This window comes from Protopterus annectens, chromosome 4.part0, assembly GCF_019279795.1.
Source record: "Protopterus annectens isolate FY-2018-M chromosome 4.part0, PAN1.0, whole genome shotgun sequence".
NCBI classification, from domain to species: Eukaryota; Metazoa; Chordata; order Ceratodontiformes; family Protopteridae; genus Protopterus; species Protopterus annectens.
In genome coordinates this window covers 1,320,996,494-1,321,022,356 of record NC_056733.1, presented here as the reverse complement: position 1 = coordinate 1,321,022,356, position 25,863 = coordinate 1,320,996,494, and the positions used below count along the sequence as shown (strand labels likewise).

Below are 25,863 nucleotides of genomic sequence, written 5' to 3'. Positions count from 1 at the left end.
TTTCTAAGTCTATGGTGAATGCCATCATAGATAAAGTTTATTTTCTAATTTTTGACTTGTTAATAACTAATTTGATTGAAGATTCACTTTTTAAGTATTTCAATGTTCATAAGCCTGTTGTTCCCAGGATATATGGTCTACCTAAAATTCACAAGGACTTGTTATTTCCACCTATGAGACCTATTGTTTCAGGTAGTGGCTGGTGTACCGAGCCCCTCTCCATATATGTAGAAGGGACTTTACATGATTTTCTGGACAAATGTTATACAATTTTAAAGGACACTAAGATGTTCTTACAGCGGCTACATAATAGAATGGAGACGATAGATAGAGATGAGGAATTTGTTCTTGTGACCATGGATATAGAATCTCTGTTTACCAGTATACCAAATGTTTGGGGTGTTGATAGTATTAGAGATTTTCTTACTGTGCACAAACTTTTGACCAACAATAAGATACAGTTAATCTGCACTCTATTAGAAAGAATTTTAGAAAATAATATTGTTATGTTTCAAGAACAGTTTTTCCTGCAAAAAGTTGGCGTGGCAATGGGCACTGCTTGTGCCAATAGCTACGCCAACTTAGCACTGGTCAGTTGGGAAGAGCAAAACATTTTGTCTGCCACTAATCCTTTCTTTGGACAAATACTGTGGTATGACGACGCTTTTATGTTATGGAAGGGCTCCGGCTCTGATCTAGACCAATTTTTGGATTATTTGCATTCAACAACTGATTTTTTAAGGTTTACACACCAGAGTTCAGCCACTGACATAAGTTTTCTTGATGTCAAAATCAGTAAATCTGATTTGAATCATCTCCGCAGTACTATATACCATAAACCAACTAGAAAGAACACATTGCTGCATAAATCTAGTATGCACCCTAGACACATTCCTAGGAATGTGTTAAGAGGGCAAGTTTTTAGGACACTCAGGCTACATAGTAATGACAATGATGCAGTAGCTGCATTGAATAACTTGAAAATTGAGTTTCTGGCTAGAGGATATTCTAGTGCAGACATTGATAATGCAATATCTGATGCCTGGAAGCTTAGAGATACTAGGTGCAAACCTTATTATAATCACAACAGAGCGATCGCAGATGCAACACACAGTGCCACAGCTGAGAATGACTTTAGAGTGGTTCTCCAGTTTTCTAGCAACATTAATCAATATGTGGATGTTGTTAAGAAATACTGGTACCTTTTTCAAGAAGTTCCTGGCCTGGTAGACAAGGTTGGACTGATTCCACATTTTAATTTTAAGAATAGCAAGTCACTTAAACAACACCTTTGCCATGGGGAAACACGCAAAAAGTTAACTCACTCTGTTCGCCGTGGAACTTTTCCATGTAGGAACTGTAGTGCTTGTCAGTTTGTTTATAACAAAAATAATTATGTGCATCCTACCAGGCATTTTTCGTTACATTCTAATCAATATTCAGATTGTAGAACCACTGATGTTGTTTATTTTTGTTTTTGTCAACAATGCCATGCTTATTATGTAGGCAAAATGAATAGAATGTTGAAAGATCGTATTTTAGAACATGTGAGAGACATTACCAACTGTAAACAATCCAGTGCTCTGGCCTGTCACGTTATGTCTAATGATCGTTCACATTCTTTTAAATTTTTGGTTTTGTAACATATTTATATGAATCTTAGAGGTGGTAACATAGAAAATATTACAGAGGGGCATGAGCAAAAATGGATACTGAAGCTTAACGCTGAGAAGTTTCCTGGGTTGAATGCTGCCACTACTTTGGTTCCCTTTTTGAAGGCTCGACCACTCATGCACTGATTTTTAGATCTTTTAGAAGTTATTTTAGATGTTTTTAGTAGTTTTTTTATATGTCTTACTGTCGTTGTTTTATCTTATACATGTATGTACATTTTTTTTACACTGTATATAGTGTGGTTATATATGCTTAGTAACTTTGTGTGTAACATTATATGCATAAGTGCATCTTTATTGTAGGATTCATTGTGGTAAGCTTCTCTTGAATTTGATTGTGTACAGCTTGCTAACCCTAATTAGTTAATTGAGTAATGGATATTTGACTATTTAAATAGAGTGTAAGCCTTTTACTGTTGTCTGATGAAGCAACTTTATGTTGTGAAAGCGCTCACCATTTTCTGTTTTGTCTATTAATAAACGTTCTCAGTGTGCTAGCTCGGTGCATTTTCTTTCATTTTGTTTGGATCTCAGTAGAGGCCTGCAAATCAGAAGTAGTGGGTATCAGGGACTGCGAAAGCGTCTCACTGAGTACCAGCGAACTGGCGACTGGCTTAAGAGAAGCGTCATCGGCAGTTTTGGACCTTGGCGGCCTGTCTCTGTCTTTATCTTTGTGTTTTTTCGCAATCCCGGTAGTCGGATGGCTAACCGATGAAATTTCTGGATAATTAAACCGAGAACCGAAATATTTAGAGGTAAAAATATACCGACGACGGATAGTGCGCTGATTAAATAAAGCACAAAACCAACAGTAAGGTACGTCATGGACAGGGCCTATGCAAGGAATACGGTACAAATGAAAATCTTTATGAGGTATTTGCTTTCCACAAGTAATGCAATTATTAACTTTTACTGACATCGGTAAGGAGCAAGAAAAATTTTTCCCAATGGGGTACTTAGCTTTAGTTGAAGACTTTGGTTCTGAAACTCGAAAACAAAAATTTCAGGAGTCGGCCGACTGGCACTTGCGAACTGCTTCTGCTTTGGGCACTGCACGGCAAGAAAGACTGATGTAATGGCGTCGGCTGCATGTTTTATACCCCTGACGACCTGACGCCATGGAAGAAGGGACAGCAACTGACACAGGACCCAAGACTTTGTTAACCAGGCCGACTGAGGGCAACCTGCAAGCAGATTACCCAAATGTAATGACTGCAACAGTGAAACATGAAGAACATCCTTTATTTAGCCACTGATCTGAGAATGCAGTTGTAGACTTCTTTTGTGCATTCCTTCTTCGAACAGGAACTGTATTTGGAAACTGTTAGTATGATGGCTGAATAACTTTAAAAGGTATCTGAAAACTGACCTGTATAATCTGGCCTACTGTTAACAACCAGCTCTAGTGTACTAAACAATCTCCTCTAGAGCCAACAAAGCCTTAATTTCCCTTTACTTGTCTCAGATCAGACCTGTAACTGAATGTAATGCCCCTGTTGGAATACATATCTCAAAATATCACTCAAACTGAAAGACCTCCGAGACTCTAAACTAAAAAACAAACAAACGAAAAAAAACCCCAAAACAATGGCCTCAAACCCCTCAACTACCTAGATAGACTGACAGTCCTCTCTCTGTACTCCGTCACTTATATACTCAAAGGTGATCTAAGTCTAGCCCTTTGAGCAAGGACTGAGCAGACTCTCCCTGACCTTCTCTTCCTTTGCAGAACAAACTGTCACTCAATCACCTGGTTAAAAGACCTAAAACTTCATCAACAGGCTGGGATGATAGATTCCTACCAACTGTAGTCTTCAACCTCTGGTACAAACTTCCACTACACATCAGAGTAGCACCCTCGGCCCTTAAGGCTAATCCTAGATAACTTTTAGTTATGTACTTACCATAACAATAGATGTATGTGATCCATCTCACCTACATTCATTACTGACGGCTAGTCTCTCATTGGCTGGGCTAACCCTGTATCCCAGGGTGCATCACGCCCAAACCCCCAGATCTTGTTTGTCCCAATATTATTTTCCCACATACACCACACCACAAGGATATATATGTAAGAGGAGAGAAAAAATAATATCCTCAGAGGAATCAGAATACAAGTTTCCTCCAAGTCCAACAGGTAGATGGATCACATACATCTATCGATATGGCAAGTACATAACTATAAGATGTAATGTGATCCTATCTCGCCTACATTCATTACTGACGGGACAGTGTCCCTAGTACCTAAATCCTGGGAGGCTCACTGGAAAACACTCCTGAGCACTGTGGAACCAAAGGAAACCCGACCTCTAGAGGCCACGTCCAGTTTGTAATGAGATATAAAGGTATGTGAAGAAGTCCAAGTAGCCGCTGCACATATCTCATCTATGGATGGTCTAGCATGAAAGGCCACTGAAGTTGACATAGCCCTGGTAGAATGCTCCTTAACTGGAAATGGAAGATCCTTACCCGCTAATGCATAAATAAATGAGATGCAGTCTCTAATCCACTTAGCTATGGTGCCCTTAGTTACAGATCTGCCAATTCTATTGTCCGAAAAGGACACAAATAATTGATCTGATTTCCTCTCCTGTTGTGTCCTATTTAAATAAAACCTCAGTTGTCTATGCACATCCAACTGGTGAAATTTGTATTCCGCTTTGTTGGAAAACCGTGGAAAAAAGACCGGAAGCTCAATAGACTGGTGGAGACAAAGGGCAGAAGAGACCTTAGGGAGAAAGGAAGGATTAAGTCTCAGAGATGCTCTGTCCTTATGAAAAATTAAATAAGGAGGTTTAACAGAAAGGGCTTGAAGCTCCGATACTCTTCTGGCTGAAGTTATGGCTACCAAGAAGGCCGTCTTCCATGACAGAAATTTCAATTCGCAGGAGGCTGCCAACTCAAAGGGAGAAGACGTCAAAGCTCTGAGCACCACATCTAAATCCCATGGCAATACGGGTTGCGAAACCGGATGGCGAAGTAACCAGGCTCCTTTCAGAAAGGCTTTACACAGCTTATGACCCATGAGGGAAGGCTCATGTGCAACATGATAATTGGAGATTGCTGCCAACTGAACCTTTATAGTGGAGGCAGCCGAGCCCTGTCTAAAGAGTGTTGCTAAGAAATCTAACACCGCCGACACCGGGGCTGTAAGGGGATCAAGATCACGTTGCTGAGCCCAAATTGCAAATCTCTTCCATTTACTGGAGTATATTTTCCTAGTAGAAGACTTGTGGGAGGAAGACAGAATATGTACTACTTCCGGGGTAAAGATATGCTGTCTGACTAAGGTCGGAAGTGGAGGAGCCAGGCAGCGAGCTTGAGTGTTCGTAGGGATGGATGGAGCTGTCCTGACTGATGAGTCAATAGGTCTGGAGCCGGGTCCAGAATCCAAGGACCATCCACCGCATACTTCCAAAGGAAGGGGAACCAACTTGACAGGGCCAGTGTGGTGCGATCAAAATCATCTTGCTTCCCAAGCAGGTAGCCTTCTGAATCACTCTTGGTAGAAGAGGAACTGGCGGGAAGGCATAGAGCAGACCGGAGGGCCAATTGTGGACTAGAGCATCCCTGGGTGACTCCCCCTGTGGGGGGATCAGAGTGAAATAATTGCTGCACTTTGCATTCAGGGGGTTGGCAAAGAGGTCACAGCAGGGAAGGCCCCACTTGGAGAAGATCTGAGCAGCCACTTGTTCAGGGACCACTTGTGAGGCATCAGAATAGCTCTGCTCAGCCTGTCTGCTATCACACTGGACTTCCCCGGAATGTGCATTGTCACTAGAAAGCGCTGGGAAGCGATCACCCAATTCCACACTCTCATGGCCTCCCTGCAAAGGGGGTAGGACTTGGTTCCTCCCTGCTTGTTCAGATACAGGGACCACTCGTGAGGCATCAGAATAGCTCTGCTCAGCCTGTCTGCTATCACACTGGACTTCCCCGGAATGTGCGTTGCCACTAGAAAGCGCTGGGAAGCGATCGCCCAATTCCACACTCTCATGGCCTCCCTGCAAAGGGGGTAGGACTTGGTTCCTCCCTGCTTGTTCAGATACCAGACAACAGACATATTGTCAGAAAGAATCGCAATAGTTCCCCTGGGAAGAGAGCTGTGAAGTGCCTGCAATGCTAGAAGCACCGCTCTCATCTCTAGAACACTGATATGCAAGTGAACCTCGTGGTTTTGCCACGTACCCTGGACCGTCTCGCCCAGATAATGCCTCCCACCCTATCTGGGAGGCGTCTGTGGTTACTGTGGCAATAAGGGACGGGGGGCTCAAGGGTCTCCCTTGATCCAGATTGGACGAGAGAAGCCACCAACACAGATCCTGCCGGCATCTCTCCGTGATGAGAATCGGATGGGACAAGGGGCGTTCCTGATATGACCATTGGGCCAAAAGGAGCCACTGAAGTATTCGCATGTGTAACCTGGCTAGCGGAACTAGGAGAATGGTAGCCGCCATTGATCCCAACAACTGAAGAACCATCCTGGCTTGGGCTTTTCCCTGGGGTAGTAAAGCCAGGACTTGGGCCTGTAACACTTTTATTCTCTCTGTCGGTAGGAAAGCTCTCATCTCTACAGAATCTAGCTCTGCGCCGATAAAGGCAACACGCTGTGATGGCAGCAATACACACTTTGCCCAGTTGAATGAAATCCCTAGAAGATGGCCCATTTTGAGAGTAGCTCTCGTGGTTTGAACAAGTAGATGCCTGGTGGGGGCGGTGAGGAGCCAGTCGTCTAGATAAGGAAACACCTGGAATCCTAGACGTCTCAGGTGAGCTGTCACCACTGCCAGACACTTGGTGAACACCCTGGGGGCTGTGGTGAGACCAAAGGGCAGGGCCCAGAATTGAAAATGACTGGCTCCCAGCCGGAAGCGTAAATTATTCCTGGAAGCCTTGTTTATCTTGATGTGATAATAGGCATCCTTGAGATCGAGGGAGCACATCCATACTCCTTTTTCCAGCAATGGGAAAATGGATTGCAAAGTGACCATTCGGAACTTGGACTTCTTTACAAAGCGGTTTAGATGGCTGCAATCCAGAATGGGTCTCAAGTCCCCTGTTCTTTTTGGCACTAAAAATAACCTTGAGTAAGTTCCTAATCTGATCTGGTCTGCGGGGACTGGTTGGATGACTCCTTTTTCTAACAGCTTTGAGACCTCTATTGCTGCCTGATCCCGTTGACTGGGTGGAACGTCCGGGATATTTCTTGACGGCGGGGGACGAATAAAGGGAATGGTGTAACCTCCGGTGATGATACGTAGCACCCTTCGATCCTGAGTGATGGACTCCCAGGCCTGAAGATGCTCCGAAAAACGACCCCCAACTGGCACCAGAAACGCACAGTTGGGTAATCCCTCAGGGACGTTGGTAGGAGGAACCACGAAAGGACTCGCAGTCTCCTGTATTGCGGGGGCCTCCACCGCCTCTAGGGCGACGTCTTCCATTAAAATTCCCCCCTCCTCTGCCCCTGGAGGGAGGGTCACTTTGATGGGCAGGGGAAGACCTTTGAGACTTTCTGAACCACATTTTCCCTCCCCTCTAAGCCTTGGGATAAGGTCTAGTGGGAAGCGAAAAACGGGCCCCAACGGCAGACAAAGTCTTACCCCTCCTACTGACATCTAGTGAGGGTGTCTTTCACTTTGGGTCCAAAAAGGGAGGACCCGTCGAATGGGGCATCCGTGAAAGAAGACTTGAAAGCTTCCGCAAAATGACACAAGCGCATCCAAGCTTGCCCCCTAAGGGCTACGCCCGAACTTGCTGCACTACCCGCCCCCTCGGCTGCATAAGATATGAGCCTCATGGACGAGTTGACGATGGAAGAAAGGGTAGATAGCTGGGCGTTAACAGACAGGGCCAACGCCTCAGGCAAGTTACCAGACAGGGTATCTTCCAACTCCTTTATGAGATCCCTTTGGAGCCGCGTAAAATGACACAAGTAATTCAGCGACCGCAATGTAAAGGTCGCTGAAGACAGGGTATGCTTCCCATACCTATCCATACTCCTGGACTCCTTATTAGGAGGATGGATGGAAGTAGAAGCCTTTGCCATGTCCTGCTGGGTGGCAGACGCCACCACCATAGCATCCACAGGTACTCCCTTGGTCAAAAATTATTTTCCAGGAGGCGCAGATAAGAACTTATTGGAGCAGCTAGGAACTGCCACAACAGAGTCAGGGTGTTCCCACACCCTTCGACAAATAAGATCCAATAATTCATCGAAGGGTGGAGACACCCAGGAGGCAGAAGGCTGGGCTCCGAAGGCCTTGAGGAAGACCGACTCCTCCTCAGAAGGGTTTTTGGATGGCCAGTCGCCCCGCTGTCTCAAGATCTCCAGGATATCGGAGAACGAGACATCATCAGAGGACGACTTTGGGGACCCTTCTGCATCATCGAGGTTGGTGTCCGAGGTGACAGACTCATCTGGGGAGTCTACATGCTTCCTCTTACACAACTTCTTCCTGGGAGGCTCTTCAGGCACAGACTCTGAAGGGCCCTCAAAGTAGGGGACCACACATGGAGGTATCCTCAGGCCTAGGAGCCCCGCTGTCCAGAGATAGGGGGGCACCAGAAGCTCTAGTCGCAGCATCTAGGGAAGGAGTTGCTGATTCAGGTGAAGTCACTATGGACTTGGCCAGCGCGCTCCTCATAGCCTCGAAGGCAGGTCCACCACAATCGGACGAAAAACCCACCTCCGAGACCATGACCGGAGTCTGGGTACCCCTAGCAGAAGCACCAAGGGGAAGACTCGGAGCCGCAGTCTGAAGCCCCGATGTATCTCCCTCGGGTTCGACCGAGGGCACCCGAGTACCAAAACCTGTAGAAGGAATGGAAAAGGTTGGAGCCGATGTCGGATCCGAAAGACTAGCAGGAGGTTTCGGAGCCGACCCAGGGACTTCACTCGATTCGGCAGACTCCGTCTCAGACGACACCGAGGTTGTCCGAGGAGGAAGAAACGGAACAGATATAGTAGCTGGCTCCGGAGCCGACTGGGCTGGAGCCGAAAATAATTTAGTTAACACTGGCGACTGGAGGAGCCTCTGGACCACCCTATCGACATCCGAATCCGAGAGCCTGGAGGACTTGGAGGAGACAGACGGGGGTCGAGAAACCTTCTCTGTCGGAACAGAGACAAGACTGGGGGAACAGCTCCGAATCGGCTCCAAAAGGATCGGAGCCGAAGCAGGCTCGAGAACCACCGCAACCTCCTTCGGCGCCGACGACCGTGGAGTCGAAGAAGCCGACCCAGCAACAGACAATACTTCCTGCGGCTCAGAGAACAGTGGAGTCGAGGAAGGAGATGTAGTTTTAGACTTTTCTCCGGAGGCTCCGATGAACTAGTCGGAGCCGAAGACTTCATTTTAGACTTCGACCTGGATTTCTCAGAGGGAGGAGAGGACGCCAAAGTTTCCTCAAAGGAGGGTTTAATCAAACCCTTGAGGATAATTTTATTTTTTCTCTCCTGTAAAACCCTGGCAGAGAAAGCATGACACACACTGCAGGATTCCTGCAAGTGTATGGCACCGAGACAATATATACTCAGATAGCATGGCCATCAGTCAGCGACATCTTATACGCACATTTGGCGCATTTTTTACAGCCAGATGGCTTATGTTCTTTTGGTTCCTTGCCCGACATAAGAAACACAGTCCACAAGCAGCAGCAATAATTCAAATTTACACAATAAATCACACGAAGCACACTCAGCAACACAAGGTAGGGAGGGAGGAAAGGGCTCTAACTTAAACGCCCGAACACTAACAACACAAGATGGGGCAAAGGCCCTCTAACTTAAATGGGCCTAGCCCGCCAAACAGAAGGATTAACCAACAACAAATGCAATCAGTCACAACAATGGATACAACAGACAATGTAGCTAGTTCAAAAACAAAAGAGAGGGTACTTAGCCACAGCCAAGTCGAGACCACGTCGTTACTCTAGGAGCGGCAAACGAGATCTGGGGGTTTGGGTGTGATGCATCCTGGGATACAGGGTTAGCCCAGCCAATGAGAGACTTCGTGCTAGTTATAGTGGCCAAGTCGGAGCCGACTCTCGGCTCCGAGCCCGTCAGTAATGAATGTAGGCGAGATAGGATCACATTACATCTGGATTTACAATCTCATATTCATGCCCTGGTCTATCTTGAGTTGCTCTCCTTGAAGCTGGAGAGAATTTCTGAATCAGTTTAAGGCTTGCAATGGTCGGCAGACCAACTTTTAGTACCTACTATGAGCTCATATTCCCCAGACTTGCTAGTATCAAATGTTTAGCAAATGGTGAGACCAACTTCCTTAAGGAGACCCTAACTGTGCAGTGCAGGTTCAAGAGATCATGGTAAAAAGTATGTGTTTAGAATATCATTAACAGAAAACAAGTGCATATACATGATTTTCAAATCACTAGTTAAGGAAAGTTTTATGACAACCCTCGGCTGGTGGTAAAGGGCCAGCAGCACGCTCAAAAAGATAGCCAATTACTACAATTAACTTTACAAACTGCATAAGTAGTGAGTAGCAGTTGCTTAAACTTTTTTTTCTAATCACATAACACTGGGAACTAATGGACTGAAAAATGAGAACTGCAGAGCTCCAACTTATGGATGGACAGCCTGTAAGACAGGACCTGTTGAAGGAAGTCTGACATTTCCTAACTGATTTTCTAAAATAAGGGAATCTGAACTAGATCTGCACCAAAAGACATACTAAAATGTTCATGTGTACTCAACAACAGCAGTAATATGATGCAGAATGCCTGCTCGAAATACCTAACTCTTTTCTCAAACTCAGCTGGAAACAGTAATCAGAAATAAAAGGCTATGGTTTCATGGCTCTGTCGATAATTCTAATATTATCAGTACAAGACAATGGAAACATGGTAACTCAGAGATCTGGGACTCATAATACAGAAGTGACTTTTTATTTTCTATCTGGTTTAATTTCTCTAAGTCTTTCGAGTTTCCAATACCATGATGGGAATGGACCCAATTACTTGGTCAAAGTATGATTAAAGTTTGTGAAATTACTGTTGTTTCAATCTTTGATGTTAGACAAAAGTGCACTTCGCAGTACCAAGAATGGGCCCAGAACTGATCACTCCTATAATGCATAAGGAGTTAACAATTATCGGCAGCATATCTAAATACGACTGCAAATTCTTTTTTATGAGACCCACTGCTCCTACTACTATTAGAAATGTCTGGGAATCCTTCCACACTGCCCTTATTTCTGCCTGCAAATCCTAGTATTTTATAACTGTGTGTCTCTCTCTGCATACAACGCAGTAATCACTGGGTGTTGCAGTTTCAAAGATCAATTCTACTTTTGCCTTCCTTTCATGGACTACCATACCTGGTTTTCTCATATCGATTTTTTGAACTGTTGGTAATGGGTGATCTCATGCTATATAAACTTCATCATTCTCTATAATGCTTTGCTGCTCGGGATTCCAACGCTTCTCAACTACTTCAATACCGTAATGTTTGCACAATCCCCAATGTAACAGTTTTGCCACATTATTACACCTTTCAGTATACATGCCTTCTGCCATTAGTGTATCATACTCAGCAACAAGATGTGTGACTATTTCCAGTTCTGTTTTACAGAACCTGCACTTGTCTGTTTCTCCCACATGTTCAATTTTATTTATTTTTATTTTACATTTGTTGACCGGGATAGTCCAACTGGAGCCATGTCCATTTTCAGTGGAGGCCCGGGGAGATAAGCTCCACGTTATCAGATACAATAATACAAGTAAAACAAGAGTACATAAGTAGTATTACCAACGAATACATAGACAGACATGAGATACACCTGGTTATAGTTAGGAGAAAATTAACAAAAAAATAGTTAGTTGGGTTATTCACATGCATGTTGAGAGTTACCCGGGCTTGTTGCAGTGGCAAAGCCAGTTAAATGCCATATGTTGTTTGAGTTTAGTTTTAAATTGTCCTAGGGAGGAGAGCAAAGCAATATCAACTGGAAGTAATTTCCAGGCTCTGCCTGCAGTGTTAGCAAAGAGGGCTTCTCCAGCGGCGTTGTTGATTTTGATTGTCTGAATTAGAAGTTTGTTCGAGGATCGAAGCAGTCTTGGATTGTTGTGGGGGAGACAATATTTTGAAGGGCTGGTGTGTTATCTGGGTTATAGAGGATTTTGTTAGCCATGATCAACAAGTTATATTGGACGAGACTGGGAAGTTCTAGCCACCCAAGCTATTTTAGATTGATGCAGTGGTGTGTTTTAAAAGGCATTCCAGTGGCAAACCTGGCAATATGATTGTAACAGGCTGACAGTCTACTTAGTACAGATTTGTTTAGATTGGAGAGAAGGGGGGAGGCATATAAAAGTATTGAGAATAGATGAGAGCGAGCTACAGCCATCTTAGCTGGAGGGGTTAAGGAAGGCTTTTATTCTATACAGTGACCCAAGTTTTTTATTGATGTTCTTGATTGTTTGATTTACATGTAGGTCAAACTTTAGGTTATTGTCAATAATGACACCTAGTAATTTTGTAGAGGGGTCAGGGGAAATTATTGTCCCATCTTTTGCATTTATGGTAAAGGTGAAGGCGGCAGACCTATGAGTTGGAGAGAATAACATCATTTTAGTTTTTTTTTGATTTAGTAACAATCTACATTCAGACAGCCAATTTTCTATGTTATTAAAGGTGGACTGGGTAGCGACCCTCAGGTCTGTGGGAGAAGTAGCTGAGCAAATCAGGGTGGAGTCATCAGCGTATTGGATACAGCTGACGTTTGGTATTACTGTATACAAGTCATTAATAAAGATGGGAAACAGTAGGGGCCCTAATATGGAGACTTGTGGTACTCCAAGGGTGTTTGGTAATAGATTAGAGAGCTTGTTCTGCCATAGGACAGCCTGTTGTCTTCCATTAAGGTAGGATGTAAACCAAAGAAGGGCATTAGTATCAAGGTGGAAAGTTTGCAAGGTGTGAACCAGAAGTTGGTGATCAACCTTGTCAAATGCCTTGGAAATATCCAAGAATAGGGCAGAGGATATGTGATTATTGTTACGGTTATTGTTTATGGTATTGGTAAAAGCCATTAACGCTGAGGTTGTGCTATGGTGTGGACGAAAACCATGCTGGATATCCGCCATGAGGTGATTTTGGATTAGGTGGTGCATAAATTGTTTTTGTATACATTTTTCCATAATCTTTGCAAGTGGAGAAAGTATAGCTATAGGTCTATAATTGGAGAATTCCGTAGAGGAACCTCCTTTATGTAGTGGGATTACGTAGGATGTTTTCCACATGGTGGGAATGTTAGCTTCTGCTATGGTACGATTGATTAGTATTGATATTGGATAGGCAATGGCATCAGCTGATTTTTGAAGGTACTCCGCGAGGAGCTGGTCAGCGGAGAGTGTGGTAGGTTTTAATTTTTTGATCATGTTACGGATAAGTGATGTGGACACTGGTTGGAAGGACAGTGAGAGTCGTTTTTTAGAGGTAGAAGTATCAGAGGCAGGGGAGCTAGAAGGTAATTGTCTAGCTAGAGCTTGAACTGTTTCAGTAAAGAAATGGTTAAAACTGTCAGAGACCTCCTCTGGGGATTTATCAATGGTGGCAGCAGGGATAGGTGTAGATGTTTTACCAGGGCGGAGTAGATTGTTCAGCCCTGCCCAGAACTTCTGAGGACTGTCCTTGTTGGTTGCCTGTAAATTGCAGCAGTGCTGTTTTTTGTCCTGTAGAATAAATTTTTTTGTTTCATTCCTAGCATACCTATATTTAACATGATCATGGGGGTCTTTTGTGGAACGCCATTGAGCCCATAGTTTGTTTCTGCTGGTAATTTTTAATCTCGTCTCTTTAGATAACCATGGTGCAGTTCTTACTTTTGTATGTTTTGAGCGGGCAGGTGCATGTAGATCAAGAATTCCAAGAAATTTGTTGTTAAAATAGGCAACTGCCTCCTCTAAGGGTAGGTGTTTTAGCATGGACCAATTACAAGAGCTAAGTTCCAGTTGGAATTTGTCAGGGTCAAAGTTTCTTTTGCTCCTGACTTTTCTGAGTAGGGGTTGTTGTGGGGTAATGGCTTTATCCTTAACTATGTAAGTGAGAAGATGGTCAATTAGGTCATCGGGGAGGGTATCAGCAGTGTACAGTTGGGGATTACTATTTAAGAGTACCCAGTCGAGTATACTATCTTTTTGGTTGGGTTTACCTAGCCTGGTAGGGGTGGTAATGGTTTGTGTAAATGCATGCAAGTTGATGTGGGTAGAAGAGGATTCTTTGGAACAAGAGCCCCAGTCGATGATAAAGTCTCCTAGTATTAGTGTTTCTTGGGGGTAGTGACAAGACAGCCAGTGAAGCGTGTCTTCAAGTGTGGCTACATTATTACCTGGGGGAATATACATACAGATGATGTTGATGCTTTTACTTTTGTTAAGTTGCAATCTACTGGCAATAATCTGAGTTATTGATCTGAGGTGGTTAAATAACATCTATGGTCACATTCAACTCAGATTTATAGAGTACAGCCACCCCTCCACTTTTCCTAGGATCACGATCCAGCCTGTGTATATTATATCTGGGTGGTAGCACTTCATTGTCAGCAATGTTAGGTTTTAACCAGGTCTCAGATAGACAGAGAACATCAGGGGAGTAGATGGCCAGGAGGGCATGCAATTCGTGTACCTTATTATTAATGCTCCTAATATTAAGACGACAGACAAAGAGAGAGTTAGTTGGTCTACTGGTTATAGTTTTGTGCCTTGGGTTGCAGGTCGAGAGGGTAATTGTATCAGTGGCGGATGGGCCTGGATTGGGGTGAATGTCACCACTGAGTATAAGACTAGGCCTATACTCAGTGAATGTCACCACTGAGTATAAGACTAGGCCTATACTCAGTGATAAGCCTCGGGAGTTTGTTTAAAAGTTTGGAGTAGTGTCTGGACCTTGAGCTAATGTTTCAGTGGATGGTATGCTGTAAGATTGAAAGTGATGTTGAGTTGTACCCAATGTTAATGGCATGGCTAAAAGTGGGATATTCTAAAGCTGGGATGATGGTATGTCCAGCAGGGACCTGATACCCATTAAGCTGTTGGTTTTCATACAAAGTGGTTAGCAGAATGGGTAGTAAAGAGTAGTATAACATAATGAGGGAGGAGTCAAGTGGTTGGAATCAGTTTGATGACACAACAGATATAAAGTCAGATGATCAGAATGGAGGTAGTGGAGTGGATGGAGGAATAATTGCATTACTTGAAAGCTGATAGGGTGGTAATGCAGGGTGGAAGGAGTATGACAGTGAGGGTGCTTGGGTGTTGTAATAGGGGTGTGGTAAAGTACCTATAAGTGAAGAGGTACTGGGGGGCGGGTGAGAATTGGGGGCAGGGAAGGGTGCGAAACGAGCCCAAGTGCAGCGAGGGTGAGTGGAGCAGGGCTAACACTGACTTCAAGTGTATCTGTAAGCTATATTATGTAAGTAGTGTTAAAGAAGCTATACTATGTAAAGTAGTGTTAAAGAAGCTATATTATGTAAAGTAGTGTTAAATAAGCTATATTATGTAAAGTAGTGTTAAATAGATGCTTATGTGTAAATTAGAATTTAAACTGAATCTTTGAGTTTTTAACTGAGTGTTTGTCAGTTTTGATATAATCGCTGAATGCGCTTTGTAAACCAACGTGTACATGGTCCACTATACTGAGCCTCCTTTCATCTTGTGGTTTAAATTCACCTCTTCTTAACCATTTCTGCTTCAGATACAAACCGACATGAGGTAGTTCCAGGCGTTTTCTGTACTTGTAACTATATTTAAGCCTTTTCCACATTTCTTGCCTTCTCATCTGATCTTTCTCCTTATATTCTTTTTTTCTGGGTACATTCAGTTGCAGCCTGATTTTCGTCTACTTCTGGTTTGATTTCTATTTCTGCTTAATACCGATATGCTTCTGCTAAACTAAGCAGGGAAATAATCTTAGACGTGTTCTCCTTGTGTTTTAAAACTCACTATGTTTGGATCTAGAGAGGTCATTAGATATGTATGCAGTCCTATGATTGCAGATCTATACAAGTAATCAATTTAGTGGTGGCCCATGCCTCTTTCAGAACGAGGAATATATATAATCTTGGTATGCACTAATTTTTTTATATCATTTGAAACATGTGAAACATTTTTCTTGTTTTCCTGTTCAACAGCTCCAATACATTTTGTGGCCAGTCAACCACTCCAAAACTGTGTTAAAACAGGTATAGCAATTTGGTTTATACTTTGGATTTTTTTCCTAGACGTCAGGGCTGTTTTCAGTATTAATTTTAGTCTTCTAAAATATTCTTTACTGAGTTTAACCCACGTTTGTTCATGTTTTATTGTCGATCCTTCAGTTCAAAATATTTACACACTCCCTCCTGCTCAAGTTCCTTTATATCACATTCCTGTCCCAGACTGATATTTTCTTGGTGAGGCATCTTTCCTGCTTTAAATGTTGCTTTTGCAATGAAAACATGGCAGATTGGAGATCTGGGACTTATAATACAGAAATGACTTTTCTGTTGATGTACGTGTACCAGTGTTGCTTCAATTGTGATTTAATAAAGATGTTTAAAAAATTGAACTATGTAAAAAAAAAATACATACATATCAGTTCCTAGCACAATATGCCTTTTTCAACATAATTAAGAAATACATTTTTCTAGTGGCGATGCTATCACAATGAAGACACTGCAAATTTCTCACTTTTTACCATCAACAGTGGTACTAAGGTAATGGATAGAAGCAGTTTAGAAGTATTTTCTGAATGCAATTGCAAGTCTTCACTGAGTATGATATACAATCATATAATTATCATGCTGCCAATAGGCAACTCATAAATTACTATTAAATATATTAGGTTCACAGGTTCATTGACAGTTAATAGGCATACAGTCAAGGAGGCCACTAAGTACCCTAGCACAGTTCCCCAACTGCCGAAGAGCAATACCTAGTTAAATGACTTGCTCAGAGTCACACAGCTACAATAAGCAGGTCATTAACAGATTATAGCTTCAGTCTTCTGCATTAGCTGCCAAAGGATTAAAACATTTTAAAAATATTTTTTAAATTTGTCATCTGTAACACTTTGTTGTATGACAAGTAAAACCTTATAATATGATTAAACATGAAAAAGCTAAAGATAACAGGAACTTACAAAATGATCTCAGAATGAATAAAACTTAGCTCGAAGTCAAAAAATAAAACACAGTTCACTTACCCCATTTACTTCCAACTAGTACAGGGCATGCTGCATGCCTTGTTCTGTAATCCCCCTCTCCACTTTTAAATAAATTGTACCAAAAAACAGCTGTACCCTGCAAAAAAAAATAATAATCAGCCTTTATTAATCACAAATGGGCACTGCTGTTAAAGTAAGAGTATTTGCTGTGTTTAAACAAGTTTCACCAATTTTCTTACATTACATTTTATGTGCCTTCTGCAATACCACTATCATTCTCTCCAACAGAGGTCTTTTGAGTTTGTACTGTCACCACCCAACGGGTGTGGCCTAAGTTTTTAAAAAATGAAGCTATCACCTAACATTTCAAACAAATGTTCATATTTCTAGAACAATAAATGTTACTGGAAAACTGTAAATGGCAAACTATTCAACACAAAGTAGTCTTTCCAGTGGTTGCATTCATTCAATTATATGTGCTAAACTAGATTTTATAAACCACAATAAACACTGCAAAAATTAATCTGTTTAATACTGTGTAAACCATCTGACAACTATTTGAAGAACACCTGTTTTCCTCATACAGCTTTGAGCATCCATACGAGGCTAAGCAGTTTTGTCTGTCACTTGACTGTTGAAATATTTACAGAAATATGAACATTACTACCTGTACATTATTTACCTGAATTGTAATAATCAGTATCTCTTTAGCTGCACCATACAGAGGTCAAATGTCAATACAATTGTGTTTACCATTGTGTAGTCGTTAAGATGAAATTTTCTAATATATTATATGTATCATGGTTTAGGAATTATTAATGCAAGTCTGAATAAGCAATATTTGATGCCTACAGGCATCAGTGGTGTAGAATACTGTGTGTGTTGTACCTTTAATAAGTGTGTTCAAGGACAGCACATGCATATAAATAGCAAGCACATGCTAGCTTCAGTGCCATTTTGAGTGTGCAGCCAGAGTATGAGCATGTATGACTGTGTTAGCTAGTTTGCTGACAAGTTTAACTAAGTTAGTTATTAAGCCTCAATCCTGATGTGTTTGTACATAATAAAACTGCTTGAACAGAACCCACAGATGTTTGTCTGTTTTATCCTGACCAGACAAGTGGCATGGTATCAGAACTCAGACTCCAGAGACTGCTTTTCAGAGCTACAAGATGCAGAGTTAATAGTGAAGGTAAATTAAGTGAACAGAGTACACAAAAAGGCCAGAAACAAACTAAAGGCAATGAAAACATGCATGAACGAGTTACTTTATCAAAAAGATAAAACAGAGCATTACAAGGGCACAGAACATATTATTAAGCAAATGAGAGGCACAGAAAGTTTATTAATTAAACAAAATATTTAAAATTAAGATATTTGATAAAACGATTATCAGAAAAGCACATAAGGGGTTTGGAATTACTTTGGAATTCCAAAACAAGCATGTTTAGAGTAAAACGAGCACAAGAAAATTATAATGGGCATGAAAAGAGATTAAACGAGCAAAACAAAAGCGTAAATAAAGCAAGGCGACTGCATGGTTTTGGCAAATTACTGTGTTTTGGCATGAATGTGAATAAAGCATAATGCCGCTTACCTTCAATAGTCATGCTCCTGATACTTTTTTTTTGGCTTGTTACCTACTAGGTAGGGCTCAGCCCGCTCCACTCTACTCCCCTATGCTACCCCCATTTCCACCCACCCCCTGCTCATTTCCTTTATACCTACCCTTGCCACAGCCATCCACATCCCACATCTCTCCACCAATCACGTAAATAATTAGTACCACCCCCTTCCCCTACCTCTGCTTCATAGTACACAGTCTACATACAATACCTCCCCTCACACAATATTCCCAGCAAATAACTAACACTTACCATTGCAGCCCACCTAACCTCATACTGCTCCAACATCACAAAACCCAACAAAAGTCACTCCACCTCGACCTTACCTCCAAAATTCACTAACTATGCCCTACTCACCCTCACTCTTTAACCATACCACCTATGACCTACACCCCTGCAAACTCCTCCATTATCAAAGCAAATATAGCTTATCTGTACAATGTGACTTAGTCTTCTCAAAATACCTACAAACTATAATAAACATTGCCTCTCACTTGTTATGCAGTGGAGATATCAATCCCCCAACCCAGGTCCACTATCTAATCCAACTAATCACCAAAATCAGTCTAGCACCAGCATTAGCCTACTCAAGAAAACAGCCAGTATACTAATAATAAATCATAACATAAGAAGCATCCTTAAACTCACAGAGCTGCATGCATCAATAGCATTATACTTACCTGACATCACCTTCCTCATGGAATAATGGCTTAAACAACATATTAAAAATGAAGAAATTAAAAATGAAGAAATACTTCCCCTGGCTATAGCATACTAAGAAAAGACCATACATCTAAAAGAGTAGGCAGAGTTGCTCTCCTATATTGGAACAATCTTAACATTTAACTATTTAACATAGAAATCCCTGCATTTAATAATGCAGAGATCCTACTCGCCAAGATAAGACCAAGTACACAAAAACAGAAAAACATTTTAGGATCATATATCCCCAGGAGATAACAACAAAACCCTACAATCTTTAATCCACTAGGCCTCTGAAACCCTCCCTCATGAAACAGTTATACTAGGTGACTTCAACATTAACTGGACCTCACTTAACTCACCCCAGCTCTTAACTCACAATAATCTTTATGGGCTCTCCCAACTTATACATACCCCTAGTAGGATAGACAAAACTTCAAAAAAATAATCAAATCTAGACTGGATTCTAACCAATCGCCCAACTACTGCTCAAAACTTTGGAACACTACCAGACACTAAGCGACCACCTCCCAACCTTTTTCATCAGAGCGCAAATTAAACTCACTAAATCTAGCTCTCAAACTCATAAGATACACTACAAACTTCAGGGCTGACTACCTTAATACAGTCCTTACCACTCTAACTGATCTCCCCTTTTTAATACTTCCTTTAAACGAAGCAGTTGAGTACTTCAACTCTTCTTAAGCATTCTCAACCAACTTATCCCACAAGACAAAATCACACTAAAATCATCTATGGCCCATGGCTTATCAAGAACACTAGACAACTTATGAGACAAAGGGACAAACCAGACACCTGGTGCAAAAACAAAACTATTCCTAATAGGCAAACATTCTTAGAACTGAGAAATTGTTAAAAAAAAACAAATCAGTCTCAATAAAAATAAATACCACAATGAAATTCAATCTAAGCACAATACCAACTCACAAAAGTTCTGGGCTGCTATAAACAATATTCTCCAACCAGGCAAATCAGAGACTCTTCATCCAAACATATAAACCACCTCTGTACACACAGAAACCCAATTCAATGAGCCCTTTACCAACTGTATACTAAAACTGTCAACAGACCCACCCTCCTCAACCCTTACTATACTACATAATCTATCAAATAACCCAAACTCCTTCACCCTTCAATCAGTTCCAGCTAACACCATCTATAAACACCTAATCAAACTTAAACCCACCACCCTAGCCGCAGATAAACTACCTGCCAAATTCCTTCAAATAGTTGCCAATCACAATAATCATTAACAGATCAGTCTCTGAACAAAAGGTGCCACTTCTCTAGAAAATCTCCCACATTACACCAATTCATAAAGGTGGCATTTCCACTGATCTAACTAACTTATCGCCTTATAGCTATACTATCCCCACTGGCAAAAATACTTGAGAAATTTATCCACACCCAGGTACTAAAATATCTCCTCTCCAACAATATTCATACCAAAGCTCAACATGGATTCCGCCCCAACCATAATACTACCACTGCATTCATCCAGTTTTGTAACCTAGTAAATATTCCATGCAACAATGGCCATCTAGTTTCTGCAGTACTCCTTGACCTATCAAAAGCATTTGATACAGTCTCCCATACAAAACTGCTAACAACACTCTCTGAATTAAAACTGACTACCCCCACCAAGAGCCATTTAAACAAACTACCTCTCTCAGTGCCGACAAGTTGTTCAGTGGAAAGACTCCCTTTCCCCACTTCTTCCTGCGAAACTAGGAGTACCCCAAGGATTAATTCTAGGAACCCCTACATTTCACTATATTTACAGGTAACCTTCACAAAGCCACCCCTCTAGCAAACAAGGTTCAATATGCTGACAACTCCACCTTAATCTGCTTTGTCCCCACCCTCCAACTACAAATCAAGACCCAAGAGGCCTTTACAGCCATTGAAACCCGGCTATCAAATTCCTAGCTAATATTAAATCCTAAAAAGGCCCAACTTATGTTCTTCCATCCCTCAAAAGCAACGCTACCTATTCCCCCATTCACTATTTTTGCATCAGATAATACCACTATCTCCCCTGTCACACAAACCAAATTACTAGGAGTCATCATTGCCCACAATATGAAATTTGATAAACATATACGTCAAACGATAAGAAAAGTCCAAAAAAACAAGGTACTCTTTACAGATGTAAAAAAGTCATCCTAGTTCTTACCCATCTTCTCTCAACTTTACTGTATGCCTCTACTGTTCTGGTTAATCTAAACAAGAGTCATTTAAACAAACTATCTGCATGCTACAACAAACCAGCAAAATTTGCCACAAACTCCTCCTATCAGACTCATCACTGTCAAACCCTAAAACAACTTTCCTGGCTAGAACTCCCAAACACCTTTGCCCTTAACCACCTTATTCTAGCTCACCAAATACTGTACCATCCCAACAAAACTCCTTCCTTAAAAGACCTGATCACCCTCTACTCCAATAACAGAGAACTAAAGATCCACTAACAAGACTTTAATTGCAATCTCCAAAAGCTATTACAGCTCTGGTGACTATTCAAACTAGCAAAACCACCTTCAAAAAACAGCTTTGTTCCCATCTAAAAAACTCTTGGACGTGCAACTGCCTAGCATCTGGCTGACATACTCTAATCCCTTTGCCTTGCCCATTATCAAACATCTTCATTAAAACTCCCACAGATGAACTACATATAACCTCACTTTAGATACTAAATTGAAGCTGCTTACTCCCCTCTGTTCTGTCACCTATCCTAAATTACTATTTCTCCCTAAACTCAGTAGAACTATCTCTTATTATGTTACTTATCCTTATATGAACATGTTTATACTTCCTCACAGATAAAGAGTCTAGTATTTTTCTTTTTTTCTTTTCACTACAATTTCTATATTACCGCTACTAAACTAACTGTATGTTTATACAATTATAATATTTTGTTTTTTTATTTTCTAATTGTATGTCTAAACCACCATGCTTACGTAAACATCTTATGTATTGTATTTTGCCAAATGTATGGATCTTTTCTCCCCGGGCCTCCACTGAAAACGGACAGCCATGTCCAGTCAGACCTTCCCAGTAAACAAATGTAAACAAATAAATAAATACATAAACTACTATTTCACATTGATTGAAGCCATTAAGGGCATAACTAGTGTTATTCAAAGTATTTCAAAGTGTGTAAAAGTGCTTACAGTGTATGTTTATTACTATGCATTTATTCCGAAGAGTTTGTGTGCAAAGTGCAAATATTCTGTAGACTGCAGTCAAAATACAGACATTTCGAAAAGGTTTTTGTGCTGGCTGTGTCTATTTGCAGAGCGCCACCATTGCAGAGTGTTTTCCGCACCGTACATAGTTACTAATGAAAGTACAGACATTTTGGGAAAGTTCCAGTGTGTTGTGTACTATTTATTCACAAAAGCGGAGTTACTTCAAAATTTTCTTCCTCTGAGCTTCTTCTGCCCATTTTATTCGCACAGTGCACTTATTCTGAAATATTTATTACACTGATAAGAGGTGATTTCTTACAGTACAGTGATTTCAAGAGTATTCTTCTGCCCAGAGACATATAGACTTATTTCTCAAAGTTCAGTTATACTGAGGCTTGTTGTGCTATTGGGCATAGTTATAAGTATTGGCATATATATATATATATATATATATATATATATATATATATATATATATATATATATATATATATATATATATGTGTGTGTGTGTGTGTGTGTCTTTGTGCATGCTTGCAAAAGCCTTCACTGGTATGTGTTAATATGGCAGAAGCATTTTGCAGACCAGGTCCACTTGTATTTGATCAGAGTACTGCAGAGAAATGTAGAATATTTGATCAAGGCTAAGATATTTTTATACAAGCAGCTTATTTTGACAAAGATGCATGCACCAGGGCATTCATTTTGCTAAACTTAGCTGTGTCAGAGGCCACTGAAAGAGAGCGTTCATTTGTGTATGCACCATCAGTATATGAAGGAGAAGAGGAAAACTATCATATTGTTGTACAGGCTGAATCAAGGGAAGCACCCAAGTGTTTGAAACGCAAATTAAGGAAAATGTGCAACCCCCAGACAAATTTTGCATTACAGAGGCATTTGTTTTACACAAGAGATCAAAAGCCAGGAGAAACTTTTGCAGCTTATATTAATGACCAGAGAAACAAAGCTAAAACATGTAGGCTTGGTGATTTAAAAGATGAGTTAATAAAGGACAGGCTTGTGTGTGGTATTAACAGTGCTGCAATGAGAAAGATTTTGCATTTGCGACGGTGATTTAACACTGAGCAAAGCTACTGAGATTTGTCAAATCCATGAAGTTACAAAAAGGCGCACAAATATGCTTGCAAGTGATGACCATGGTTTCAGCAGGCTCTAGAGCAAATGTAGACAGCATGTAAAATGTGGCTAGCAGAAGCAGGCCTAAGCACAAGACAACTGTAACTCCTACGGGTGTGGCAGGTAAAACCCATAGTTTTCCAGCAAATTCTAAGACTAGTTCAATGAAAAGGACATGCTCAGTGCAGTACAGGGGTGAGACAGCAAAACCTCAATCAAGCTTTATTGTTGACTGTCACAATTGTGGTGCCAATCATGAGTCTAAAAGAGGAACGTCCTTAACATTTGGTCAGCAATGCCACAAATGTAAAAATGGAATCATTTTCAAAAGTTTTGCAAACCAAGTAAACCTCACACAGTTATAAAGAAGGGTCACTTAAATAAGCATTTGATCACATAGAGAGCTGCAACCCTACTTTTTATGTAGAAGGGCCATCAGTAATTGGTGAAAAGGTTGATGCATTAGATTTACTGGCAAAGAATGAAGTATTTTGCACTGTCCAGGTTAATGGTAAAACCATCGAGCTCAAAGAAGACACTGGTTCAAAGTGTAATGTTATGTCAGTAGACACATTTGCTAAGTTGAGAGCTGGTGAGCAACTCAATGTGGCCAGCTTATGCAAAACTTGTTGCTTATGGAGGTGAAGAAATTCAAACCGAAGGCTCAGTAGTGCTTTTATATTATTATTTGGCTAGGAACTGCTACAGCTTACTATTCTATGTAGTCCGAAGACCTGTTCAGTCATTATTGGGTCTCAGAGACAGTTTGAGAATGAATTTGCTTTCTTTCACCAAAGAAATTCATCATATAAGTTCTAGCATCAGCGAAGCTATTTTCTCAGAGTATGCTGATGTTTTCGATGACAAGTTAGGCAAACTTACAGTTGTGTATTCTATAAAGTTAGACCCAAAGATGATTCCAGTGGTCAAGACCAGGAAGAAAAATTCCAATAGCTATGCAGAATAAAGTCAAAGCTCAGCTGGATAAAATGGTGCACCAAGGTGTAATTTGTCCAGTTACAGAACCTACTAAATGGGTGTTGTCCATGGTAGCAGCCCACAAAAAAGGCTCAGATGAAATCAGAATATGCACTGACCCAAGAGATTTGAACAAACCACATCATCCTATGCGCACAGTTGAGGAGGTTGCAGCCCTAATACCGAATACTGTTTTTTTCGGTTTTGGATGCAAACCGTTCATTTTGGCAAGTGATGCTTGACTGCAAATCTTCACTACTGACTAAATTTAGTACCCCATTTGGAAGATAGATTCCTTAGGATGCCATTTGGAATAAATTATGCAAATGTGGCTTTCAGCATGCAATGGAGCAAATTATTTCAGGTTATCCTTGTGCCATAACAGTAGATGATTTATTGCGAGGCAATGGTGAAGCAGAGCATGACAGAAACCTTAGGAAAGTTCTAGACAGAGCATGTGAACTGAACTTTAAGCTCATTCCTCTAAAATGCAAATTCAGACTACCATAAGTTACATATGCAGGTTCGTTGTGTACTAGCTCTGGCTTGCGAGCAGACCAATCCAAGCAAGCAGCCACTCTAGAGATGCCAGTAGCGGACAATGTTCAAGCTCTACAACATTTTCTTGGAATGGTGAACTATTTAGTCAAGTTTATAACAGACTTCAGTGAGTTAGCAGCACCTTTGAGTAAGCTGATGCGCAAAAATGTCACATGGTCTTGGGAGGAACAGTAACAGAGAGCATGTGAACATTTTAAACATAAAATTGCCACCCCACTTACATTAAGATACTATAGGTTCATAGGTAGGTACTAGGCTATTGGCCCTAGGGCCTATACAAGCCTAGCAAAAAAGGTACCCTGGCTTTCGCCACCCAAGAAAATTATTTTCCTGTGCCCCTGTCAAGCAGAACCACAGAAGTCATCCCTGGGGTGAATTTCCTATTACCCGTCCAATCATCAAGATTCTTCTTGAAGAGTGCTAATGCGGAGCTCTGTTTGACATAGATAGGTAGTCTGTTCCAGAGTATGGGAAGTCTCTGGGACAGGAATCTATTCCTCCAGCATGTTCTGTTTATTGTGGTGACAAGGTTTAGGTCCCTAGAGCATGCAGCTCGGAGGGATTGGGATTTCTTTAAGTGGAGCATGTCCAACAGCTCTGGGTTTGACATAGCTTTGTATGTTAGGCAGAGATTGCCTCTGAGTAGGCGATAAGCAACGGAGTAAAGCTGGAGTTTTTTTAGTTGGTCTGCGTAAGGCATCTGTTTGAGGCCAGTAATCCTCTTTGTGAGGTATTTTTGCAGCCTTTCCAGTTGTTGTAGATGTTTTGTGAGGTACATACCAAAAGGGGCATTGTACTCTATAAGG

General features: G+C 41.3%; 1 protein-coding gene across 4 annotated transcripts in view; it reads right to left on the bottom strand.

Moving 5' to 3' along the window:
• P4HA2 (prolyl 4-hydroxylase subunit alpha 2) overlaps positions 1 to 25,863 on the bottom strand; it is a 1,028,898-nt gene that overhangs the window by 29,757 nt on the left and 973,278 nt on the right. For all 4 annotated transcript variants that reach the window (XM_044069194.1, XM_044069197.1, XM_044069193.1 and 1 more), the window contains one exon: positions 16,882 to 16,978. In XM_044069194.1, coding sequence (XP_043925129.1) covers positions 16,882 to 16,978 — 97 coding nt within the window. The remainder of the gene's footprint in view (positions 1 to 16,881; positions 16,979 to 25,863) is intronic.